Source organism: Colossoma macropomum, unplaced genomic scaffold (assembly GCF_904425465.1).
Source record: "Colossoma macropomum unplaced genomic scaffold, Colossoma_macropomum, whole genome shotgun sequence".
In the NCBI taxonomy this organism is placed as follows: domain Eukaryota; kingdom Metazoa; phylum Chordata; class Actinopteri; order Characiformes; family Serrasalmidae; genus Colossoma; species Colossoma macropomum.
This window is the reverse complement of record NW_023494807.1, coordinates 33,455,665-33,480,558: the sequence shown is the minus strand read 5'-3', so window position 1 is coordinate 33,480,558 and position 24,894 is coordinate 33,455,665. Positions and strand designations below refer to the sequence as shown.

At 39.5% G+C, this 24,894-nt stretch overlaps 1 protein-coding gene across 1 annotated transcript in view; it reads right to left on the bottom strand.

Annotated features, from left to right (window-relative positions):
• col11a1b (collagen, type XI, alpha 1b) overlaps window positions 1–24,894 on the bottom strand; it is a 178,180-nt gene that overhangs the window by 47,754 nt on the left and 105,532 nt on the right. Inside the window, exons 23-39 of the mRNA XM_036555885.1 lie at window positions 20,481–20,534; window positions 16,321–16,365; window positions 15,686–15,739; window positions 12,125–12,169; window positions 11,777–11,830; window positions 10,249–10,293; window positions 8,898–8,951; window positions 8,512–8,619; window positions 7,396–7,449; window positions 3,501–3,554; window positions 1,897–1,941; window positions 1,750–1,803; window positions 1,282–1,326; window positions 1,138–1,191; window positions 623–676; window positions 275–328; window positions 66–173 (exon numbers count right to left, since the gene is read on the bottom strand). Of these exons, the coding sequence (XP_036411778.1) occupies window positions 66–173; window positions 275–328; window positions 623–676; window positions 1,138–1,191; window positions 1,282–1,326; window positions 1,750–1,803; window positions 1,897–1,941; window positions 3,501–3,554; window positions 7,396–7,449; window positions 8,512–8,619; window positions 8,898–8,951; window positions 10,249–10,293; window positions 11,777–11,830; window positions 12,125–12,169; window positions 15,686–15,739; window positions 16,321–16,365; window positions 20,481–20,534 (981 nt within the window). The remainder of the gene's footprint in view (window positions 1–65; window positions 174–274; window positions 329–622; window positions 677–1,137; window positions 1,192–1,281; window positions 1,327–1,749; window positions 1,804–1,896; window positions 1,942–3,500; window positions 3,555–7,395; window positions 7,450–8,511; window positions 8,620–8,897; window positions 8,952–10,248; window positions 10,294–11,776; window positions 11,831–12,124; window positions 12,170–15,685; window positions 15,740–16,320; window positions 16,366–20,480; window positions 20,535–24,894) is intronic.

The window sequence follows — 24,894 nt, the reverse complement described above, 5'->3', positions numbered from 1 at the left end:
AATGCTTGCACCTGTGGTTATGCCTGGGTTTGTGGGGGGTTTTAGCAATTTTTCACAGACTGTACCTTTCCACCCTCTTTGCCAGCAGCTCCGGGAAGACCCTGCTCTCCAGGGGGCCCTGGGGATCCAGGATGGCCTCTCTCCCCCACTGGGCCGGTCTCTCCAGTAGGTCCCTTTCAAATAAACCAGAGAGGAATTAAACAATGAGAGTTTATGCTCTCATACAGACGCTCCATCAGCAGCCTCGCTTGTTTTGCTGTTTTTGAATGTTTACCTGCGGGCCGACAACCCCTCCAGGGCCCGGCGGTCCCGTCTTTCCTTGGAAACCCTAGTAGTGAGAAACAGATTTAGATATTAAATTACAGCTCACGTCAACAAACACAGGCAGAGCAACACAAAACGCATCCAGCAGTCCACTTCGTTTTTCCTCATAAAGACTAAAGGTGTGTGTAAGTATCTGTATCTGTACAGAACCTCTTATGTTTATTCTCATCATCCCAGAACACAACAAGACCTTCGTTCTACCAGCGAACCAAAGCTGACATGCCATCTAAATTATCCTCAGCAGGTACTGCCTTTTTGAGCACAGCCTTAGGCGACTGGACAGTTAAACTGTACTTACGGTTTCTCCGCGCTGTCCGGGATGACCTGGCAACCCATCCTTTCCTGGAGGTCCCTGCAGAGAGACAAAATCAGATCGATGATAACTAGGATGACAGATTATTAACCCCTCAAAATCTCACTTATTACATACTTATTAAAGCAATAAGCCATGAAAGGTTGTGCGTTACTGTGATTTTAGGGGGGAAGGGTGTTCTTAGGCATGACGGGAAGCAGAGTTGCCTGTCATTGTATATTGCGGTCATTAACTCATTAACATAAAATTAAAAAACAAAATTACCATCTCGAATCTTATTTAGCACCAATCCTTCTCACACTGGGGCTGAATCTCAAGCAGCTCCCAGTGCACTACATGGGAATTTAAATACTGGATCCCGCAGCACAACAGTGCATAATACGGCTAACAAACGGTCATTTGGAATTCAGACACATCCACACTGGAATAAATGTAAAAGAGCAAGATCAGTGTAAAAGCTCTGCTTAGTTATTATTAAGAATAAAAAACATTCTGCTTACATTTGGACCCTTTGGTCCTGGGAGCCCGACAGGTCCCTGTGGTCCTTGAGGCCCCTGAGACGAAACAAAAAGCAAAGGAATTTTAATGGGAAGCTCCATAAACTAGGCAGCCTTAAAACATGCAGACATTCTAGAAGTGCTCACTCTTTCTCCAGGACCACCTGGAGGCCCGTCGTTCCCTGAGGTACCCTGTAGGAAAGAGAACAGGAGGGTCAGAAAGTTCTCTAGAAGGGATGAGAACATCTGGAATGTCGAGAAATTATGTTTGAAATCTATAAACTGTCCAGTTTAGAAGGAGAAAATCTTTACGATGTACTAAAATCAGCTTTAATCAGGCTTGAAATTTCAGTCTGAACCCAACATTCACTAAAGTCTGCCTGAAAACCGACTCGAACCGGACAGAATTTGATCTGAACCCGACTGCAGCCTTGATAAAGAAGGAGAAAATGAAGTTTTGGTGAACACACAGTAAAACTGATTAATTGTTGGAGATGGGCTGTGAAAATATTTCATAATTGTCATCCAAACTTGTCTAAACCCAGACAGGAGTAGCTGAGTTCAGACAAATATTTCAATCTCTAACAGTCACTGAACGTTCGAGTGATCTCTCACCTTCGGCCCCGGCTTTCCTGTTGGTCCTCTCGCTCCTCTTCCACCACGTGGACCCTGACGACACATTAATATTACATTAATACTGCAAGCTGTTTATTGAAGCTCCTTACACTGTACAGTGAATCAAGCTCTGGCGTTTCTCCATACCGTTGGACCACGCTGTCCTCTTGGTCCTGCTTTGCCAGCGATTCCCTGCAGGAGAGGAAACTCAGTTTAGGGCAGAGTGGGAGATTTAAATCGGACCCTCATCTAATCTCTGGAGTTTCGTTTTGATAAAAGAATGTTTTTAAACGTTCCTTTTTACGCTCATTTTCAACTCAGCCGGACTTTGGATGACTTGCTGGTCAAACGTGAACCGCTGATGACTGCAAAAAAACCCTGCTGTCAAGTTCAGGGGTCACAACCCGAATGTTAAGAAAAGCCATTTTGTCCTTTCAGCAAAAATCTAACCACTTTGGGAGCCACAATATTTAATGTCCATTTTACCATCTTGACTATAAATATGTCTCAGTATGTGTTAATTTGCTAGTAAAATTAACAAAAATGCAATATCAACAAAAACGCAGATTTACTCTGCTCTGCTTTAAGCTTTAGCTCAGCTGTAGCCGCTTTTCTCGCATCTCCGGCAGGAAACTTTTCCTCAAAAGTAAAGAAGTTTCTTGTAAAATGTCTCTCAGCGTTCGGCTTTTTACGAGGCTGAAGTCGCTTCTCACTCACCAGCTTCTTGTTCAAAGACACGAAGATGAAGTTTCTTGTTTAAATTCTCCCATTCCACCTTAAACGTAGAATGTAACTGTTGCATCATTTAAGGTGGAACGGGACAATTTGAACAAGGAACTTCATCTTCGTGACTTTTTAGTGTTTCAGTTTCTCGTTTAAACATATCAGGAAACCAGCTGGAGTGATTATAAACACAAATAAGTCCATTCATCTCTAAATTATCGATGTTCATCTTAAATCTCTCTCTTCGCCGTTTCGTTAGCTACTAGCTAGGCGAGACTGTTGTCTGTGTTGCTATGGTGACCAGCAGTCTGCGCTGATCTTCAGGGTTAAAGGGTGAATTAGCAGTTCTACATTAACTCCAGAGTTTAAGACCATTTCTTGTTAAACTGTGTTGAACGATCAGCAGAGCTTTATTTTACTGTAAAGGAGGATTATTTTATTTTTACCTACAAACCTAATTCAGCTGTGGAGCCACAACAGGGCAGTAAAAGAGCCGCATGCGGCTCCAGAGCCACGTGTTGCTGACCCCTGGTCTAGACCAAACATGGGGTCGTAACAGTTGTACACAGTATTCAATGCACATCCTTCATTCTTTATTCTGATCCTATTAGCTTCCACAAAGTGGTCACTAGTCTATTACACATCCTGTTTACAGTACAACTGTACATGATACTCAATTAACATCTGTTTATCTGTACAGTAATACTGTGTACTGTAACAGTGAGCACTGCTTGAACAGCCTCTCGTCTGCTTCTCCACACCTCCGCCTCTCTTCTCAGCAGCAGCTCTGTGAGAGCCGATGCTGACAGATGTTACCTCTGAGACTTTCGAGTGGAGCTCACTGACATTCTAGTCAGCGTTCTGTTTCACTGCCTTTGACCTTTTGTTCCTTTTCATGCCAGACGCTGAACTAGTGATTTGTAAGTCCAACAAAAGCCCTGACCTCTTCCCTCTGGGACAGTATAGCTCCGTCCACTTCAGCCTCTCTGAGCAGTTTGAGGTTATATTTTATGGAAGGCTCTGCTTACCCTCCCTCCTTTCTCTCCGTTTGCTCCAGGAAAGCCAGGGAAACCTGTGGAACCCTGCAGAGAGAGAAAGATCATTTATCTAGATCAGTATGTGAAACTGTGCCACAGCATCTGGTCAAAAACTGGTTTTGGTCTTTTATTTCTCTTTATTAAAAAATACTGTCCTTCAGGGCACTTTAGTAAAGACAATGGTTCTATATAGAACCATGAACAGAACCATTTGCATGGACCTTTGCATGGTAAAAAGGTTCTTCAGACTGATGGAAAATATGATGTATATAAAATAGCCTGTTTTGGTGCTATCTAGAACCCTTTTCAGAAAGGCTATATACACAACCACATACAAAACATTCTCCACCATGTGAAGAACCATTTCACCATGTAAAGAACCATTTAAGCATGAAAATAGTTCTCTCTATATATACACTCTTAAAAAAGATCATTCTTCAAAGGTTCTTTATTAAAGAAAATGGAAACGGTTCTATATAGAACCACGAACACTCAAACCCTTTGCATGATCAAAGGGTTCTTTGCATCATGAAAGCGTTCAGATTGATCGAACTCAAACACTGTGGAGAGATGTGCTTTAGCTGACCGACAGAAGCCCCTGATAAAGCGGTCAGCAGGTTTTTGTTGTTGTGATGTTAATGCTGTGCAGGAGAGACAGAATCTGCGCTACTGAAGCGAGTAAACAGAGAGAGAACCCGTTGGCAGAACGACAGACACGGAACTGAAGGTTAAATTACTTTGGCAGAGCAGACAGAGACAATCAGCGCAGGGACCGAGTCTAACACAGTGGACACACTCCAGCGCTCCACTGTTTGGGTTGAGATAATGGGGCCGGTCAAACAGCCGTTACGCAAACACATACGGGAGAAAGGAAAACTGGACGGCTGGACTGACCGTTAGAGCGCAGAGGTTTAGTATCGGATCAGACCAGCGCAGCACGCTAAACCGTTTTGGCCTCAAATTCAAAATGGACATAAAACTAACATTTCTCAGGTTCAACATCTGATACGTTGTCTTTGTATGATTTTCAATGAAATACAGGGTTTAAATCATTTGCACATCAATTCATTCTGTTTTTATTTATATTTTGCACAGCGTCCCAACTTTTTTGGAAACATGGTTGTATTCTTTGCTGAACTAATGTTGCTGAACACAGAACAGCTGGTTTCCTCCGACAGGTGAGCAGTATAGTGGTAACAGTGTGTGCAGTGAGTGACTGTTGATCGTTTATCTCCAGCTGAATCTCCTGCAGAGTTTTATTGCCGCTCTGATTGGATCCACTGGATTCCTCTGTTTCAGCTCAGTCAGGTGTTACATTAGGAGGGTAAACAGTAAACAACTAGAAAAGATCATTTCCTGGAGAGAAAGCAGAGTCACTGCACAGCTTAGACACCTCCAGACGCTCGCTACAGTGTGCCCACGCAGTTACTATGGTATTTTACGTGGTTGCTAGGGTGTTGCTAGGTAGTTGCTATTATATCCCATGTGGTTGCTAGGGTGTTGCTAGGTAGTTGCTATTATATCCCATGTGGTTGCTAGGGTGTTGCTAGGTAGTTGCTATTATATCCCATGTGGTTTCTAAGTTGTTTTTAGGTGGTTGCTATGACATCCTAGGGTGTTGCTAGGTAGTTGCTATAATATCCCAAGTGATTGCTAGGATGTTCCTCAGCAGTTGCTATGGTATCGCAAATGATTGCTTCAGTGTTGCTAGGCAGTTGCTAGGGCATCCCATGAGGTTGCAAGGATACTGCTATGTAGTTGTTATGATATCCCAAGTAGTTGCTAGGGTGTTGCTCAGCAACTGCTATCATATCTCATGTGGTTGCTAGGGGGTTGTTTGGTAGTTGCTATGGTATTGCAAGTGGTTGCTAAGGTATTGCTAGGTGGTTGCTATCCCATGTGGTTACTTGGGTGTTGCTAGGTAGATGGTATGATATCCCAAGTAGTTGCTAGGGCATTGCTAGGCAGCTGCTATGGTATCCACAAAAAACTTGAGTGGTTGCTGCTTGCACCTTCTGAAAGGGGAATTCCATTTCAAAATTTCTGCATAATTAAGTTGTTAAGATGTAAACAAACAGTGGTTTGGTGTGAAACGCTCTGTTCTAGATAAACTTACCGAGTCAGAACTGTTCACAGTGGTGGTGATAGGAACCAGACGTCCCCCTCTAAAAGCTCCTCACAGAAAGTTCCTACATGAAATGGTTATGAATTCACTGCCTGATGACTGAGACACTGTTTTATGATAGTTTAGAGAACTTAAACTCCATTCATGGTGGAGGGATACATGCAGGGCGCTGTGAGGCAAAATAGTCCCCAAAGAAAACTTATTATTTCAGATTTTCCTCTATTTTCCATCATCAACATTCCATATAAACTCAGAAGACTCGTGTAGGTTCACTGGTGGTTCTGGATAGTAAATAAAATGTCTATATTTGTGTTGTAGTCATGGTGACCCCTGGTTCCTATCAGCACCACTGTAAAGACATCTGAACCATTTCACACCAAACCACTCTGAGTGAATTCTGAATAAAGTTTGAAACATTGGTGGAATTCCCCTTTAATCAACGGGATCCAGCCGTGCTTTGTGTTATTACACAATTCCGCTTGAAGAAAAGAGGATGTGAGTCACACCTATGAACTAACGCTCTGGACGAAGCTCTGAGGGAAAGGCTGGATTTGGAGTCGACTCAAAATCCACTGTTACCATGTAGCTGTTAGCATGATTTCTGGCAAAGTCAACAGATCAGGAGGCAGTTTTTATGTGTTGTTTTTTTTCAGGCTTGACTCTGTACTAAACAGAACACTGGAACCACACACTGCGAGTTCCTCACACAGTTATGGAGATCAGGTGCTCAGAGCGCCAGAAAACGGGTTCTTCTATCAGCGCTGTTAACATAAGCCATCAGAGCTCAGCTACACACTTAAAACAGATGGTTCTGGTTCTTCAAGGGCTCTTTAGTAAAGACAGTGGGTCTATACAGAACCATGAACACTGAAAGAACCCTCAAATGGTTCTCTGCATAGTGAAATGGTTCTTCAGAATGATGGAGAATGTGTTGTATATGGTTCTATAAAGCACCAAGCAGGGTTCTGTTGTTATGATGTCAAGCTTGTAACAACAGCAGAACCCTACTTGGTGCTATATAGAACCCCTTTCAAAAAGACTCGATATAGAACATTCCCAATCATTTTAAAAACTCATTTCACCACATAAGAGGTTCTATACAGAACTCATGGTTCTAAATATAACCACTTGAAGAAACCATCGTTTTTTAGGAGTGTAAAGGAAATGGCTCTATGTAGAACCATCAGTTTAGTGGTGAAATGGTTCTACAGATTAATGCAGAATGTGTTGTATACGGTTTTCAAAAAGGGTTCTAGATAGCACTGAAAAAGGTTCTGATATTATCTTTTGTTACAATATCAAGCTTGTAATAATAGCAGAGACCTTGTTGGTGCTATACAGAACCATACGCAACACATTCTCCATCAATCTGAAGAACCATTTCACCAAGCAAATATCAATTTAAGCATGCCAATGGTTTTTTGAGTGTTCATGGTTCTAAACAGAACCATTGTCTTAACTAAAGAACCCTTGAAGGACCATCTTTAGGAGCGTGGTCTGCTGTGTGAACAGGGACGCTGAGTCTTGACTCTGCAGCGACAGTCAGAGAGGATTCTGATCTCCTCCATGTGAAGTCAGCACTGCAGGCCTGCTGTTCTGTTTACTCCTCATTTTTGCGGGTTCTGCGTTTGATTAGAAAGAGCCGAATCTGCTCCAGACGCAGAGACCGACTCTACAGCAGCATCTCTGTGGATCTAGAGAACAAATCAAAGGAACAAATGATGGAGTGCCAGAGAGTGAGAGGAGTCAGTGATGTCATACCTTTGGACCCTGTCGTCCTGGATATCCGGGTAATCCAGGAACGCCCAGTTTTCCCTACGAGACAAACAGCAACACAGGGACATATAAACTTTACAGAGACGCAGCACAGATGATGAACTCTTACACAAACACATTCAAATGGAATGTAATAAAATAAACAAAGTTATTTCAACACTTATGCAACTGTTCATTTAATCCAACTGTATGTGTATTATTCAGTTATTAATGTTCAGACTTATTATTCAGTATCTAGTATGAACTATTGAATAACTATTATAATTTATTCAGTCTCTGCTCTAATTATTTAGTATTTACTACAAATTATTCAGTATCTACAATAAATTATTTAGTTTTTGCTATGAATTATTCAGTATCTGCTCAAATTATTTAGTATCTACTATGAATTATTCACAAACTATATGAATTATTCAGTACCTGCTATGAATTATTCAGTACCTGCTTTGAATTATTCTGTAAAAAATATGATTTTTTTCAATATTTAGTATGAATTATTCAGTAACTACTACAAACCATAAACATATATAATCGACAGAGAACCAGAGGACACATGCAGAATTCTTATGCAAACACATTAAAATGGAACATAAACAAAATTACTTTCAATTTACATGTTAACAGCTTATGCCACCTGTCATTCAATCCCTTATACTGTATGTGTGTTATTCAGTTATTAATGTGAAGCGTAATTATTCAGTGTCTGCTATGAATTACTCAGTATCTAATATGAACTATTCAGTGTCTAACATGAATTATTCAGTAACTAGTGTTATTTATTCATTATTACAATATTTCTCTATGCAAATAGCTAAAAACTACGAAAACTATGATAACTGTCAAACTCATTTGTAGTCAGTTATCAATGTGGAACCAAATACAGACTCTTAAATTTTAAGGAAATAATAAGTACAAACTTAAAAGTCCCCTATAATTTAAAGAGTTAATCTATGACGTATATTCCAGAGTTGATGTCTGCCTGCTGTGTTTATAAGAGGTGATTGTTTCCAGGGCTGGTAGCTTCTAGTGAAGTTGATGTGTGATGTTGGAGTGACTCCATAATGCACACTGAATAAAATACAGTACTACAGACAGGCTCACCTTTTCTCCAGCCAGACCCATGGGTCCAGCCTCTCCGGTGGGCCCAGATTTTCCCTTCGGCCCCTCAGGTCCGTCTTCTCCTCTGGGCCCAAGAACACCAGACTCTCCCTAAACACCATAAACAACGTTAAACAAACCTCCAAACGACATACAAACAACACAACACACTCACGCTTCAGTCAAACAGTCTGAGGGCCGATGCCGCTAATCGGCGCGCTGAACTGCTTCTGCACCACATTTCCTAAACCAAGTCAGGATCTGTTTACAGAAACGGGCTCAAATGTTTCTAGACTGGATTTCAGACATCCAAACAAATTAGAAACGCTCTTGAAAGAAGGGATCATTTAAGCTGATGTGAAGGAGAACATAATGACACCATCACTCACCTTGTCACCCTTGGGGCCCATGTCGCCCTTGAACCCTGGGAAACCGTCCTCGCCCTGAAATTGACGAGATTTTAATCATTCCTTTAGGAAATAAAAGTTTTTTAAGCCTCTACTCAGCAAAAAATAGTATCTCGTCAAGTAAAATGATCTTAAATATAGTCAATAAATCTAATATTTCTCCTGTTGAGATTGTTGTAAACATTTTTTACCTGTTTTAAGTGATTTTATTAGGTAAATTCATCTCACTATTTTGGCAGATAACTGTGCTTATAAGAAATGTGCTTGAAACCAGCAAAATTATCTGCCACTAAAGTGAGATATTGATAAAATTACCTAAAACAAGTAAACAATGTTTAGAAATAAGATAAATAACGTTATAATAAGTGCATAACCATCTCAAAATGGGTAATATTAGAATATTAGAATAAAACCATGACCCAGCAAACACACCAAACAGTTTCTCACCAACATATTCAGTAGATTTGGACTGGTGGAGAATGTTTAGCATAAATATTTATCATTTAATTCCACAATTTATTACCTCTTCATTCATAAACTGATCAGCTCTGCTAGAAAGCACTTCTGTCTGCGATGGCAAACACAGCTTTGTGGCTAAATGCTGACATCTAGTGGTCAGAGAGAAGAGTGCAAGTACAATGTGAGGATCTCTGGCTGGTATACCAAGTAAAAAATCTCATCGTCTGTTGTGTTCCTCTCATTTACCATAAAACATCCCTCATAACTCTGGGTTTTTCACCACACTCCCCTATCAAACACAGCACATCTCCAGATTAGAGGAATGTGAAGAGCTCTTATTAGTGGAAACAGTGACATCTGGTGGTCAGTACAGGAAACACTGCCTGAACAGCTCAGTTCACTTGCATGAAATAGTAGCTGGAGCTGCTGCGCTGCCTTGGCTAACCTGCAGCTCCACAGAGTGTGAAGTGCCATAAAACACATTCCTCCATAATGGCCTCATAAGAACAAAGCCAACTTTTCCTTTCCCTTCTGAAAACGACTCGCTGCAGCCTCGGCTTATCCGTCTAAAATCAGCGTAGCTTCCACAGTGCTGACTCACAGGAGGGAAAAATAAAAGTAGAGTGGAATGATGGAGTGACGGCACTTAGAGATGATGCTGTATGGAAAAACAATGGCCCCGAATCAGACGTGCTGTAGAAAAACTCTCATTCCAGCATAATGCTGCACAGCCCATTAGGGCCCAATCGACTGAAGCGCTTTCGGGGCTGATAGGCCGCTCTGCTCTCTCACACACACTCTTTCATCACTTCACCAACACTCCACACTCAGACTGATTAGGAAGGGAGGACGAAGGGACGCTGAGAGCACTTGCCTTTTCTCCTTTGCCTCCTTTCAACCCGCGAACGCCCTCAGCACCCTGAACAACACAGCCAGACAAGAAAAGAGCTTTTAATTTAACGCAGCAGAGTTAAAGAGTAAGAGAGTGTCCACTCGATGCCCTTTAGACGTGAGGAGTGGCATATCTGAAAAAGAAGCAGGCCGCTAGTTGGTTACTAGACAGCGAAAGATTTAGACAAGCGATAAACATCAAGCCTGACTAATAAAGTGTGATATTATATTATAATAAATGTAAAACTCTGATGTTCAGACTGTGGTATTGCTTGTTTAGTCTTGTACAGTAGAGTTTCTGCTGTATATATTTTGCCACTGCTGCTTCAGAATTTCATAAAATGTCATGAAGTCAGAATTACAAAAGGGCTTTTAATTTGAAATGACAGATACAGGAAGTGGCAACACCCAACCTGGTCTTCCTAGGTCTGTGCACCCATGAGAGGGATGCCTAACTGGTTCTCTGCATGGTGAGATGGTTCTTCGGATTGTGTCTATACAGCATCTAAAAGGGTTCTTCTACTGTCCTGATGTCAAGCTTGTAACAATAGCAGAACCCTTTTTAGCTAATGTAAATACTAATGATTTGAAATTGATTTTTAGTTATTCTCTATTGATGATCATGACTAATTATTATTATTATTATTATATTATTATTATTATAATACTGTGAAATAATGTCCAGCTAACATTAACATTACAGAAGTTTACCACAATAATATTTAATAATGTATTTTTTTTTCAAACATAAAAATATAAAAGCTGAAAACAAAGATAGTTTTACGGTGTATATTTGAATACTGTGTAAAGATTTACTCCACACTGCAAAAAATGGTGTCTTCAAGTAAAATGATATTAAATCTATTCAGTAAATCTAATATTTCCCCTGTTGAGATTGTTGTGAGCTTATTTTAAGATTGTTTATCTAATTTCTAGACATTTTCCTTGTTTTAGTTGATTTTATTGAGTAAAATTCTCACTAAATTAGCAGATAATTGTGCTAGAAACCAGCAAAGTTATCTGCCAGTATAGTGAGATAATTTAACTTAATAAAATCACTTAAAACAAGTAAATAATGTCTAGAATTAAGATACATAATCTTATAATAAGTGCACAACCATCTCAAAATGGGAAACATTAGAAATACTGACTACACTTAAGATCATTTCACTTGACATGATATTGTTTTTTGCAGTGCAGTTAAATTTAGCCCTTCACAGAAATAATCTTATCAAATCAAAATATGTTGAAATTTCATGATGCATTTAATTCGTTTCCTACAGAATCGTAACTGAATCGAATCACTATTTAGGACTAAAAGATACAGGCGGATAGAAAGACACTGACAGATCTTCACTGATCTGCCAGGGAAATTTAGGTTCTACAGCAAAGAACATTGACATTCATATATACACGTAATAAATAAACACACAACGTACATTACGAATACATGAATATAAATGATTATGAATTATGGATATGATTTGATTCTGAACAATAAGACGACGTACTTTCACTCCGCGTGGGCCGGGATAGCCGATGGGGCCCTGAGGTCCAGAATGACCCTAAAATCAGACGACAGACCGAAATTTATTAAAAAACATATTAAAACATCATTAATTCAGCTTTAAATGAAATGTTTTAATCTAAAAATCACACAAACAAGCAGAATAAGAGAGAAGATCAGTCCTGTCAGACATCTCGGGTTATATCTCAGAGCTCTCAGACAGCCCGAAGCCCGGCGGCGGTTCCGGATCTTTCCTGGCGCTCATGGGGAGTTTAAGGGCTTTCAGCTTGAGCTCATGTGCCGAAACTAAAGCTGTGTTTAAACAGAGAAAGAAAAGAGCGGAAACACTCACGGCTGCTCCTTTCTCTCCGGGAGGGCCTTCTTTACCAGGATGACCCTGCGGGGGGTTTAGAATGCAATTAAACCACAACAGTCAACAAAAACATCCTCCGTCAACACTGCAGTCATTGTTAGAGGCTGAACGCCTGTGTGGGGCAGCTGTGAGCGCACAGCGCTGACCAGCGTCCTCCCAAAACATCCATATGTTTAGTTAAGTCGCCCCATTGGAATTATAAGGTTCTGTCTGCGTTCTGAGGGTTCTGAGATGTTGAGCTTTAAAGATTTTGCATTCGAAATAGCAGAACTGATATGTGAACACGTCTCTCATATAGAACAATGAGTGTGTTTACATGTACAATAATCCCATCATAATCAGATTTCTGCATTTATCTGATTATCCAAATACTCACCTTATTTCCATCTAGATATCCTATTAAAAATCTGATAAGGAGGCTGGATTTTAGCTCAGTAATCAGATTTCTCAGTGCATGTAAACTCTTACTCTGATTTCTTTCGGATTTCTCAGTCTGAGCATGCGCGAGATCAGACGGTGGAACCGGAAATAAGCGAGAAACCAAACATGAAACAAAGGAGTTGAATATCCTTCATCTTCTTGATGATTTATGATCATATTTTCAGGTAAAGAGACGTATGTTTAAAAAAAAAGCCGCTCATGAAGTTTGAGTTTTACATTATGTTTACATCACGTCTTCTTCTGTGAGTTTATTGGCTGGTTGTAAAGCAGAAATCTGATTACTGTCTGACTCACGTAGACCTAGAGTTTCGCCATTATCTGATTTCCCAAGTGCAGGTAAACGTGTGGATTGGATTACTGACAAAATCTGATTTTCTGCAGTTATCAGATTATTAAGTGCATGTAAACACACTCAGTGACGGACACCTTATATCTATTCTAAATGTACCAAATCAAAATCCTATCAAACCTGGAAAGTTTTTAGAACAGGTCAATGCAGACGGAACCTTCTTATCCTGAGAACTCACTTTCTCATGGAGTTATAAGGTTCTATCTGACAGAACATGAAAAAAAGTGATGATTTTCAAAGAACATGAACACTTTATAATCGTAATTTATATTAGAACATAAATAATATTCTAACAGTGTCTACATTATCAGAAAGTTCAATTTAATGCTTTCTATGACGTTTATTTTTATTATTTATTTATTTTTATGACACTTTATTTCTTGTTTTAGAATAAATCATCTTTTTCTTATTCAAAAAAAAATAAAATGCAGATCAAATATAAAGGTCAGTGCTAAATATTCTGTCCAGTGCAGAGGTCAGTTTTAGGAACCATTAGTTTCAAATTCCTTTATTCAGACAGAAACAGCTGCTGTAATAGCAGTTCAGTGTAGCCGGTCAGTCTAAAGGCTGTGTGAGGTTTTGTTTTATATCAGAAATGTGACTCTAATGAGCCAAAAATGTCTTATTGTGGGAGAAAGAAGGAAAAGAAAAGATGGATGAATGAATTTAATTAATGTTTATATTGTAATTAAAAGCCCATCAGCTCAAACGTTCACTGTTTAATGACCTTCAAGGCTTAATATTTATGGATTTAAGACAATGAGACTGTTTAAAGAGCTGAGAGGCGACAGACAGAGTTCCAGCAACATTTTTCATCTTTCATAAAGTTTTATAAACCTTTCCCACAGCCGCGACACGACAAAGAAGCAGAACCTGATTGGTCCTCTTGTGTGTATGCGAAGTGCTGATTGGCTCAGACAGAACCTTGTAGAACTCAGTTAGAGTTTGGAGATAGAACCTTTTTGTTTTCTAGATAAAGAGCCCGAAAATGCACACAGCTTAAAAAACACCCCACATAATGTTAAGACGTGTCACAGAATAAGAATCTGTGAAAAACTCAACTTTGACAAAAAAGTCAGACAGAACTTTACAATTTCAAGAAGGACGAAAATGACGAAATATGAAGGGTCTCGTTCCAAAACCCTTTATAGACTTGAACTTTCTTGTTTTCATGATAAACACTGTTGGGAGCTTTACACATCCACTGAACAGCACTGGAATGGGTGATCGGGAGAGTCGGGAGAATTCCCAGTGGACTGAATTTTGGGACGGTGACTGTGAGCTAATGTATAAACTCACGAATAAAAAACCTGTATATCTGTATATTTATGATCTGTATAATTATCGTCTGGTGTTTTTATTGTATAATCTGCTGTGTATCTGCACTCTGTGTAGTCCTGTGTAATGTGTGTAAAGTGTGTAAAGTGCTGCTGGTGTGTAAAGTGTGTAGTGTAGTGTGTGTAGTGTGTGTAAAGTGTGTAAAGTGTGTAAAGTTGTAAAGTGTGTAAAGTTCCCGCTGGTGTGTAAAGTGTGTAGTGTGTGTAAAGTGTGTAGTGTGTGTAAAGTTGTAAAGTGTGTAAAGTTCTGCTGGTGTGTAAAGTGTGTAGTGCTGCTGGTGTGTAAAGTGTGTAGTGTGTAAAGTGTGTAGTGTGTGTAAAGTGCTGCTGGTGTGTAAAGTGTGTAGTGTGTGTAAAGTGTGTAGTGTGTGTAAAGTGTGTAGTGTGTAAAGTGCTGCTGGTGTGTAATATGTGTAGTGCTGCTGGTGTGTAAAGTGTGTAGTGTGTGTAAAGTGCTGCTGGTGTGTAAAGTGTGTAGTGTGTGTAAAGTGCTGCTGGTGTGTAAAGTGTGTAGTGTGTGTAAAGTGTGTAGTGTGTGTAAAGTGCTGCTGGTGTGTAAAGTGTGTAGTGTGTGTAAAGTGTGTAGTGTGTGTAAAGTGCTGCTGGTGTGTAAAGTGTGTAGTGTGTGTAAAGTGCTGCTGGTGTGTAAAGTGTGTAGTGTGTAAAGTTGTAAAGTGTGTAAAGTGTGTATTGTGTGTAAAGTGTGTAAAGTGCTGCTGGTGTGTAAAGTGTGTAGTGTGTAAAGTGCTGCTGGTGTGTAAAGTGTGTAGTGTGTGTAAAGTGTGTAGTGTGTGTAAAGTGTGTAAAGTGCTGCTGGTATGTAAAGTGTGTGGTGTGTGTAGTGCTGCTGGTGTGTAAAGTGTGTAGTGTGTAAAGTGCTGCTGGTGTGTAATATGTGTAGTGCTGCTGGTGTGTAAAGTGTGTAGTGTGTAAAGTGTGTAGTGTGTGTAAAGTGCTGCTGGTGTGTAAAGTGTGTAGTGTGTGTAAAGTGTGTAGTGTGTAAAGTGTGTAGTGTGTGTAAAGTGCTGCTGGTGTGTAAAGTGTGTAGTGTGTAAAGTGTGTAGTGTGTGTAAAGTGCTGCTGGTGTGTATAGTGTGTAGTGTGTATAGTGTGTAGTGTGTAAAGTGTGTAGTGTGTGTAAAGTGCTGCTGGTGTGTAAAGTGTGTAGTGTGTATAGTGTGTAGTGTGTAAAGTGTGTAGTGTGTGTAAAGTGCTGCTGGTGTGTGTTTGAGGCCTGAAGAACCACATTTCGCTCCAGTGCAGAGAAGTTATACTGCGGAATGCTAATAAAGACGACTCGACTGCACTAATATTCATGGTTCTGCCCCCAAGCTGAGTGAGAGTAAGCGACCCCCGCAGTGTCAGTGAGGTTGCGAGTCTCTCAGTAGGTGAGATGGAGAGAGAACGACTCACAGGAGGACCGTCGGCTCCAGCTAAACCGTGCAGACCCTGTTTCCCTGAAGGACCCTGAAGAGGGAGAGAGAACAGGCGTCAGAGAGAGACAACAGAATCCCACACGAACAGAAACAGAGCAGGAGAGAAGAGCTGAGCGCTCAGCTACGGCCGTGACCATCGGCCTCACAGCTTAGTTCAACACTAACACGGTTTCATAAAGCACTTCATGATGTTATCACTCCATCGCGGCTTCCTGCGCTCATTTCGGCGGATTTCTAATCATACAGAGGAGGTAAAAACACTAAAACACTCCACAGCGTCTGGGGTCACATTTCACTCTAATGGGCTGCTACAGCTCTGGCTGTCCTCCAAACACATCTGAATAACTGCTGGAGTGAGACGCCACTGACAGAAACACTGAGTGTGTGTGTGTGTGTGTGTGTGTGTGTGTGTGTGTGTGTGTGTGTGTGTGTGTGTGTGTGGTTTCTCTTTAGTCAGCAGTGATCTTCTCAGAACCTACAGCTTGGAAACCAATGAGCCTGCTGAATCGTTTATGGGGGCCAAGGCAGAAAAATCTGTCTGTAATAACAAAATCTCTCTCTCTCTCTCTCTCTCTCTCTCTCTCTCTCTCTGTATCGTATACACACACTTACTTTTTCTCCAGGAGGGCCAATTGGTCCTTGAGGTCCAGGCAAACCCTGAAATACAGGAGTGAAGTAGACAGATGTGCTTAGTAACAGTAATAGAGAGGTGAATAAAGGTGATCTGAGCAGGTAATATGGAAAAAACCTGATAAATAACATTCACAGCCATGTTGTGTGAAAATAGTGATAGATTATAAGAGGCATATCAAATTATGCTGCTGTTGACACAAAACCTCAGATCTCCAAAATGGTCACTTTACAGAAGAAGGAAAAAACAAAACTTTACTTTTAATGTAAGTCAAGGGAACCAGATAATTCAAATAACTTTTGACTGTTTCTTTTAATCCAATCATCATGAAATTTACGCACAATGTGCACAACAGGCAACAGGCATTTAAAATTATGTTAAAAACTGAAAAATGAAAAAATGGAGATATGGAGTTGTGTTCTGACAGCATATATTGAACGTACCTATTCCATAGGCCTACAGGTACTTATATAATACATATACAGGCCTGTACATACTTTTTTGAGCACCAGTGCTGGGAAAGTTAAAAGCAAGTGTTGTAGCACAAACTGAAATATTGTCACACCAAGAGAAGAACTACAAAATAATACCAATAAAAAGTATTAAGGCCAGTAAGCGGAACAATTTGTCCGATTAAATGTGAAAAGCAAAGGGTTTTCATTTTCATTTTAGTTTTAATTTTGTGAAATACATACAATTCATTTTCTCCAAGAGGGGGCGCTAAAGTACTGAGTCATTAAAAGAGGTGAAAGCCACACATGAACCCACACCAGCAGGATTCATGGTATGGCTGCTTTCACACATTTCCGAAAAGCAATTAATGTAATAGTTGAATATCACCGGGCCTCGTTCACCAACCGTTAAAATCTCTTCTTAAACCCCCTCACACAGTCCTGACGAAGACTCTGACTCACCAGTGTTCTCTTAGGTGGGGTTTGTTCTTAGGTAAGAACAGAATCTACACACACTCAAGAACACAAAGGTGAGAAGAGTTCTGTGCTTTAAGAACACATCATGAATCTGATGACTAGGCTAGAATCAGCGAAGCCAGTCGTCCCAGCAGAGGGCGCCTCAGCCTCTAATTCCAGACCAATTTTTGGGCTGACCTTGCTTTCCAGCAGGCGTTTGATTAAAATTATTTTGTTCATTTTGTTTACAGATGTTTGGATTCGTTCTGTAGTGTCTGAAGAACCACTTCAGAACTTGCACAACGACACTGAGGACACGGTTCCGACAGTGAGGAAACACAGCGTGTGGTCAGAACGTTCTTTCACATGCGTGATTGATCTTTTCTGCATATGTGCAACAACGTACACCGGTGATGGTTCTTTAAGAGTTCTTTAGCAAAGATGCTTTAATGGTTCTTCAGATTGGCGGAGAATGTGCTGTATATGGATCTATATAGAACCTTTTGGAAAGGGTTCTATATAGCACCAAAAAGGGTTCTGCTATTGTGATGATGTCAAGCTTGTAACAGTAGCAGAACCGGTTTTGGTGCTGTAGAGAACCATATCCAACACATCCTCCATCAATCTGAAGAACCACTGCATGCAAATGGTTATTTGAGTGTCCCTTAAAGAACCCTTAAAGAACCATTCTTTTGTTTTGTAACAGTGTACAGCCTGCATACGAGACATTATTATTAAACTATATATATATATATATATATATATATATATATATATATATATATACACATATACACACACACAGACACACACACACATATATATATATATATATATATATATATATATATATATATATATATATATATATATATATATATATATATATATATAAACGTGAAGACTCAGCTGGTGATTTCTCTGTCTCTAGTCTTACAGCACTGTAGAACATCTCAAATGTAATGAATGAGAGAAAAACGGGGGGAATAAACAAACAAACGGAAACGACAGCAACACTGCAGAACTTTAACTGAAAGACTAAAACACAGAGGAGCTCTCTGAGGTCAAACTGAGCCCTGCTGACCAACTGAGGGGAGGAAGATGAGGAAAGGATGAGGGAGCTGGAGAAGAGAGAGAGTTAGGAAAGAGATGAAGAGATAAAGTAAATAATGAACTTACAGACTGACAACATGTCAACATTCACTGGAATCGCATCTTATGTTGAGGTCACTTTTACAGCCTGTACATTCTGACTCTCTTACTGTTTGACTGGAGCAGCATAATTCAATTAAAGCCTCAGAGAACCGGAGGGAAATATTCTAAACGTGTGTTCGACACTAAACCGGAGTGTTCTACTAAACATCCAGCAAAGCTTGAATGAAAAATGTAAGATATAAATGCAAAACGGCTTAAAAAGCTCTGATCAGCCCTGTCTGAGAACTGTGTAGGCGTGGCTAATGAGCAGCTTGATTGACAGCTCTCTGTCCAGCACTCCTAGCCTGCTCCGCCCCATACAGAGCCAACGTTATTATATATATATATATATATGTGACGCTACCTGTGCGAAAAAAGTCACAGATGAACAGACGTGCAGATGGACGGATGGAAGTCCAGTGAGTTAATGAATAAACATACAAGAGAACAATGTTGGTGTTGATAAACGAGTGGACGGGCGACAGGCAGCCACAGACAGGCGGTCTTGCTCGCTGGCTTTTAGTTATGCTGGGTTAGCTTTAGCTCACTAAGCTTCTCTGACTCTGAAACTGTTCTGTGTGGGCGGGGACAGAGACACAGCCCTGTGATTGGTCAGGAGAATGCTTATGGAAGACTGGTTACCAGTTTACATCGAGAGGAGAGAAATATGGTCAAATATATCGGTCATTTATTGGTCATTGGAGATTATTCATAGGGTAAACTTAGTAGGGGTGGCTCAATACCACTCTTATGTCCGATACCGATACTGATTTATGCGCAATGTTATATCTGCCGTTACCGATTCTAATCTGATACCGTCTTTTTTCCTCTCTTTTAACAACTAAGCCGTAGTAATACGTGTCTGGGTGCACTTTGCTAAACTCCTTAAAATCTCAGTCTTATTACAAACTTAAGGCTTATTATTCAGTAACTACAGGGACTTCAGTGCAAACTGGCTGAGCTATTCTCAGATTATAGAAGTGTGTAATAAAGCGTTGGGCCTGCTGGCGGGTCCTGACCATTTAAGAGGTTAATCTAGCCATCTGAATAATGTCAATGAGCTCAAACTGTGAAGTAAATATTCTGCTGCCCTAAAGGAGGAAATACAGCCCACCATATGACTCAATTAAGCAATACTAATCAGTTAAGCATGCATGTGATCGCTCAGGCTAATGGATCATATCGGATTATACTTATTTTTTTTCTTTCAGATATCCGATCCAGCGATTTTGGCCAGTATCGGACAGATACCGACACTGAGTATCATATCAGCGCACCCCTACACTGCAAAAAATGACATCTTCGGGAGTGAAAACATCTTAAACTGTTAGTCAATATACCTGATGCTTCTCTTTATGAGACTAATGTTGGCATATTATAAGATTATTTAGCCTATTTCTAGACATCTTTACTTGTTTTAAGCAATTTTATCCAGTAAAAGTGTCTGATTCCACTGGCAGATCATTTTACTTATTTAAAGAAATCATGCTTGAAACCAGTTAAATGATCTGCCACTGGAATAAAACACTTTTATAAGATAAAATTACTCAAAACAAGTAAAAATGTCTAAAAATAAGTTAAATAATCTTATAATATCCTTACAACAATCTCATTATAAGATAATAAGATAATATTAGATATATTGGCTGGATTTAAGATTTTTTCCCTTGCTAAAATACCATATTTTGCAGTGTAATACTCGTACATGTTTACTGTTTGCCTGCAAGAACAAGATTAACCTAAACAGAAAGAAAACAGTTTATGTTCCTGGAATCTTTGAAGGAAAACTCTAATCTGTTTCTGCTGCATCTGTACCTTACGGTTCACCTGTTGACTCAAATCATATGTATGATAGAAGACAGTGGGCAGGTTCAGTGAAAACATGTCGCAGTTACAGTTTGTGATAAGTGACCATGCGCTACAGACGCAGCAGGTAGAGATTAGGATTAAACACAGCAGTATTCCTTTAACTATTCCACTAATATCCATTCAGTCAGTCATTTTCTCTCCACTTTCTCCACGGCTGTGTTTGAGCTGACCTGTGGGCCGGGGATTCCCTGCTGTCCAGGAGGGCCTGGTTCTCCTGAAGGACCCTGGAAGAAAGAAAAAAAAAAGAGAGAAAAACCTGATAAATGACACCAAAATGCATCAGGCTGCGCAGCGGCTGGACTAAGAGAGACGTAATGAACAAAAAGAGGAAACGTCAGAATTTCTGGGTCATGAAACGGCAGCTGGTGTAACAAGACAGCTTTCTAATAACGGCACAATATAACAAAAACAAGTAGACCATATGACGGTTCTCCATTTTATTCATGTTTTATGCTGTAATTTTTATCTTAAAATCATATACATCGAAATAAAAATGCTTCAAGCCTTAAAAGGAGAAAGTGAAAGGTTAGCTGTAGTTGTGTAACTCATAAATTAAATAAAGACAGGCATGCAGTTACTACAGCTGGAAAAAAGCTGAATTTGACAGAACACCAAGACTTCACCGGAAAAAAAAAACAGCTTGGCAAGTGGAAACATCTTAAATGTTGGTAATATGTCCAATATTTCTCATTATGAGATCACTGTAAGAACCTCAGAGCTGAAACTATCCGCAGTAAAATATAGAAGTAGACTAGAAATGTTTAGAAATAGTCATTATTTTTATTATTTTTAAATCAATCATTCTCATAATGAGAAACACTACGTCATTGTATAACACTGTCCCAACAAAACCATCTCCAAATGTTTAAAGAAAAAAATGTAATTATCTAATTACATTTAAATGTAATCATTTCCATTGGCTGGTTCATCATGCAATGTTCACACACTGTAAAGAACAGCTGGCATTTAAAGTAATGGAGATAAAAGGTTTTGGCCCAAATGTAACAATACATATCCTGCATTACAGAGGCTTTAACTTCTACTGGACATGATATTTTTAACAGTGAGCATGTTTACATTAAGTGAGTGTAAACACACTGAACCTGTTACTGACAGTCTGATTTTCTGCAGTGATCAGATTATTAAGTGTAAACACACTGAACCGGTTACTGACACAATCTGATTTTCTGCAGTGATCAGATTATTAAGTGTAAACACACTGAACCAGTTACCGACACAGTCTGATTTTCTGCAGAGATCAGATTATTAAGTGTAAACACACTGAACCAGTTACTGACACAATCAGATTTTCTGCAGTGATCAGATTATTAAGTGTAAACACACTGAACCGGTTACTGACACAGTCTGATTTTCTATCAGATTATTAAGTGTAAACACACTGAACCGGTTACTGACACAGTCTGTGTTTTTCTTATCTGCTGCTCTTTGGGGTCAAAAGTTAAATTCTCTGGGGGGATCCTGAGTTATATCATCTGTCAGAATTGTGACTCTCTAATCAAGTGACCACAGTCAGCCCTGACCTTTAGCCAGTATGTTTGGGCGAGGTCAAAGGTCAGTGGGAACTCTGCACCAGTCTGTGGTCAGTGACAGCTGCCTTTTTGTACCAGATGTGTTTAAAACAAGTAGAGCATGTCCAGTTAGGGAAACACACTTTATGTTCTTTTTAACAAAACCAGCTATTTTTATTGGTTGATTTGGATCTGTATTAGCGATGCTAAGGCCAACCGCATTTACTGTGAATATAAAAACAATATTGCACACAAAACGGAACGCTAATGCTAATTAATTATGCTAAAGGCAGGAGGATTAGGGCTGAAACAATTCTCCAAATCCATGTTTTGGTTCAGACCTCAATTTTTCCAATAGAATAAGAAAAAAACAGGGAAAATTTTCTGGGTTTTATTAAATCACCAACAATTTGAAACACTAAAGAACACTAAGGAACGTGGTGAAACCACTAAAGAACACTAAAGAACAATAAGGAACGTGGTGAAGAAACTAAAGAACACTAAGGAACGTGGTGAAAACACTAAAGAACACTAAGGAACGTGGTGAAAACACTAAGGAACACTAAGGAACGTGATGAAAACACTAAAGAACACTAAAGAACATGGTGAAACCACTAAAGAACACTAAGGAACGTGGTGAAGAAACTAAAGAACACTAAGGAATGTGGTGAAAACACTAAAGAACACTAAGGAACGTGGTGAAAACACTAAAGAACACTAAAGAACGTGGTGAAAACACTAAAGAACACTAAAGAACACTAAAGAACGTGGTGAAAACACTAAAGAACACTAAGGAACACTAAGGAATGTGGTGAAAACACTAAAGAACACTAAAGAACGTGGTGAAAACACTAAAGAACACTAAGGAACACTAAGGAATGTGGTGAAGAAACTAAAGAACACTAAGGAACGTGGTGAAAACACTATAGAACACTAAAGAACACTAAGGAACATGGTGAAGAAACTAAAGAACACTAAGGAACATGGTGAAAACACTAAAGAACACTAAGGAATGTGGTGAAAACACTAAAGAACACTAAGGAATGTGGTGAAAACACTAAAGAACACTAAGGAATGTGGTGAAAACACTAAAGAACACTGTAGAACACTAAAGAATGTGGTGAAAACACTAAAGAACACTGTAGAACACTAAAGAATGTGGTGAAAACACTAAAGAACACTGTAGAACACTAAAGAACGTGGTGAAAACACTAAAGAACACTAAAGAACACTAAGGAACACTAAGGAACGTGGTGAAAACACTAAAGAACACTAAAGAACGTGGTGAAAACACTAAAGAACACTAAGGAACACTAAAGAACACTAAGGAACGTGGGGAACAACTGTAAAGAGAATAATAATTTGTGATTTATTGTATGAACGTGTTATTCTGGTGTTAGTTGTGACACGAACACATTAGTAACGTAATGAGAGCTCAACAGGCTGCACCAGCTGTGGCAGTGGGTTGGGGTTGTGGCGGGGGGGTATTGTGGTTCCGTCTTCCGGAACCATGTCACGAGATGGTGAATGTTTTTATCACGTTTTTGGTCTCGGTTTCAGAATCGTTAGCAGACAGATATAAAAAGTCACTCCAAGCCAGTTAATCTCACAGCCAACATAGAGATTTTGTGGCCAGAATAATAGAAACGTATATTTTAGAAATAATGTCTAGAAATAAGTTAAATAATCTCAACAGTCTAATAATGAGAAAGATTAGATATACTGACTACATCTAAGAGACCACCATGGGGGACCACCATGGTCACCACAGCACGGTGATGATGACTGAGTTAACGAGTTAATGATCAGCAGCAGCTGATTTGTCTAATCAGTTCTGAGTTTGACCAAAAAGGTTTAGTAGCTAAGAGTTCTAGCTAAGCAGAACTGAACACTGTACTAAGTATAATTAAAAGGAACCTGGTCTAGATCGCTAGACGTCCACTCCATCCAGAGGTGCAAGCAACCATCTGACTTCATCACAGTCAGGGGGGTCTCAGGATGAACGACGCCATGATTAGGAGTATTAGATGGTTCTCTAAGGGTTCTGTAGTAGAGAAAATAGTTCTATATAGAACCATGAACACTTAAAGAACACTTTGCATGTTTAAAGGCTTCTCTGCATCATGAAAGTGTTCTGCAGATTGATGGAGAATGTGTTAGACAGTTCTACACAGAACCTTTTTGAAAATGGCTGTATATAGCACCCGAAAGGGTTCTTCTATTGTATATAAGCCTGACATCATAACAATAGAGGAACCTTTTTGATGTTACTTAGAACTATTTTCAAAAAGCATCTATATAGAACCATCTACAGTGCATTCTCCATTCTCCAAAGAACACTAAGGAACATGGTGAAACCACTAAAGAACACTAAAGAACATGGTGAAACCACTAAAGAACACTAAGGAACATGGTGAAAACACTAAAGAACGCTAAGGAACGTGGTGAAAACACTAAAGAACACTAAAGAACACTAAGGAACGTGGCGAAAACACTAAAGAACACTAAAGAACATGGTGAAAACACTAAAGAACACTAAGGAACGTGGTGAAAACACTAAAGAACACAAGGAACGTGGTGAAAACACTAAAGAACACTAAAGAACATGGTGAAAACACTAAAGAACACTAAGGAACGTGGTGAAAACACTAGGGAACACTAAGGAACGTGCTGAAAACACTATAGAACACTAAAGAACACTAAGGAACATGGTGAAACCACTAAAGAACACTAAGGAACATGGTGAAAACACTAAAGAACACTAAAGAACATGGTGAAAACACTAAAGAACGTGGTGAAAACACTAAAGAACACTAAGGAACATGGTGAAACCACTAAAGAACACTGTAGAACGCTTTCATGATGCAAAGAAGCCTTTAAACATGCAAATGGTTCCTATCAGTGCTCATGTTCTATATAGAAACATTTTCTTTACTGAAGAACCCTTGAAGAACCATCTTTAAGAGCGGTATTAAATACTACTGTTAATGAACAAATTTGATTTGACAAACACATTTGATTATAATTAAATTGTGAGAACCAAGAATCACTCAAA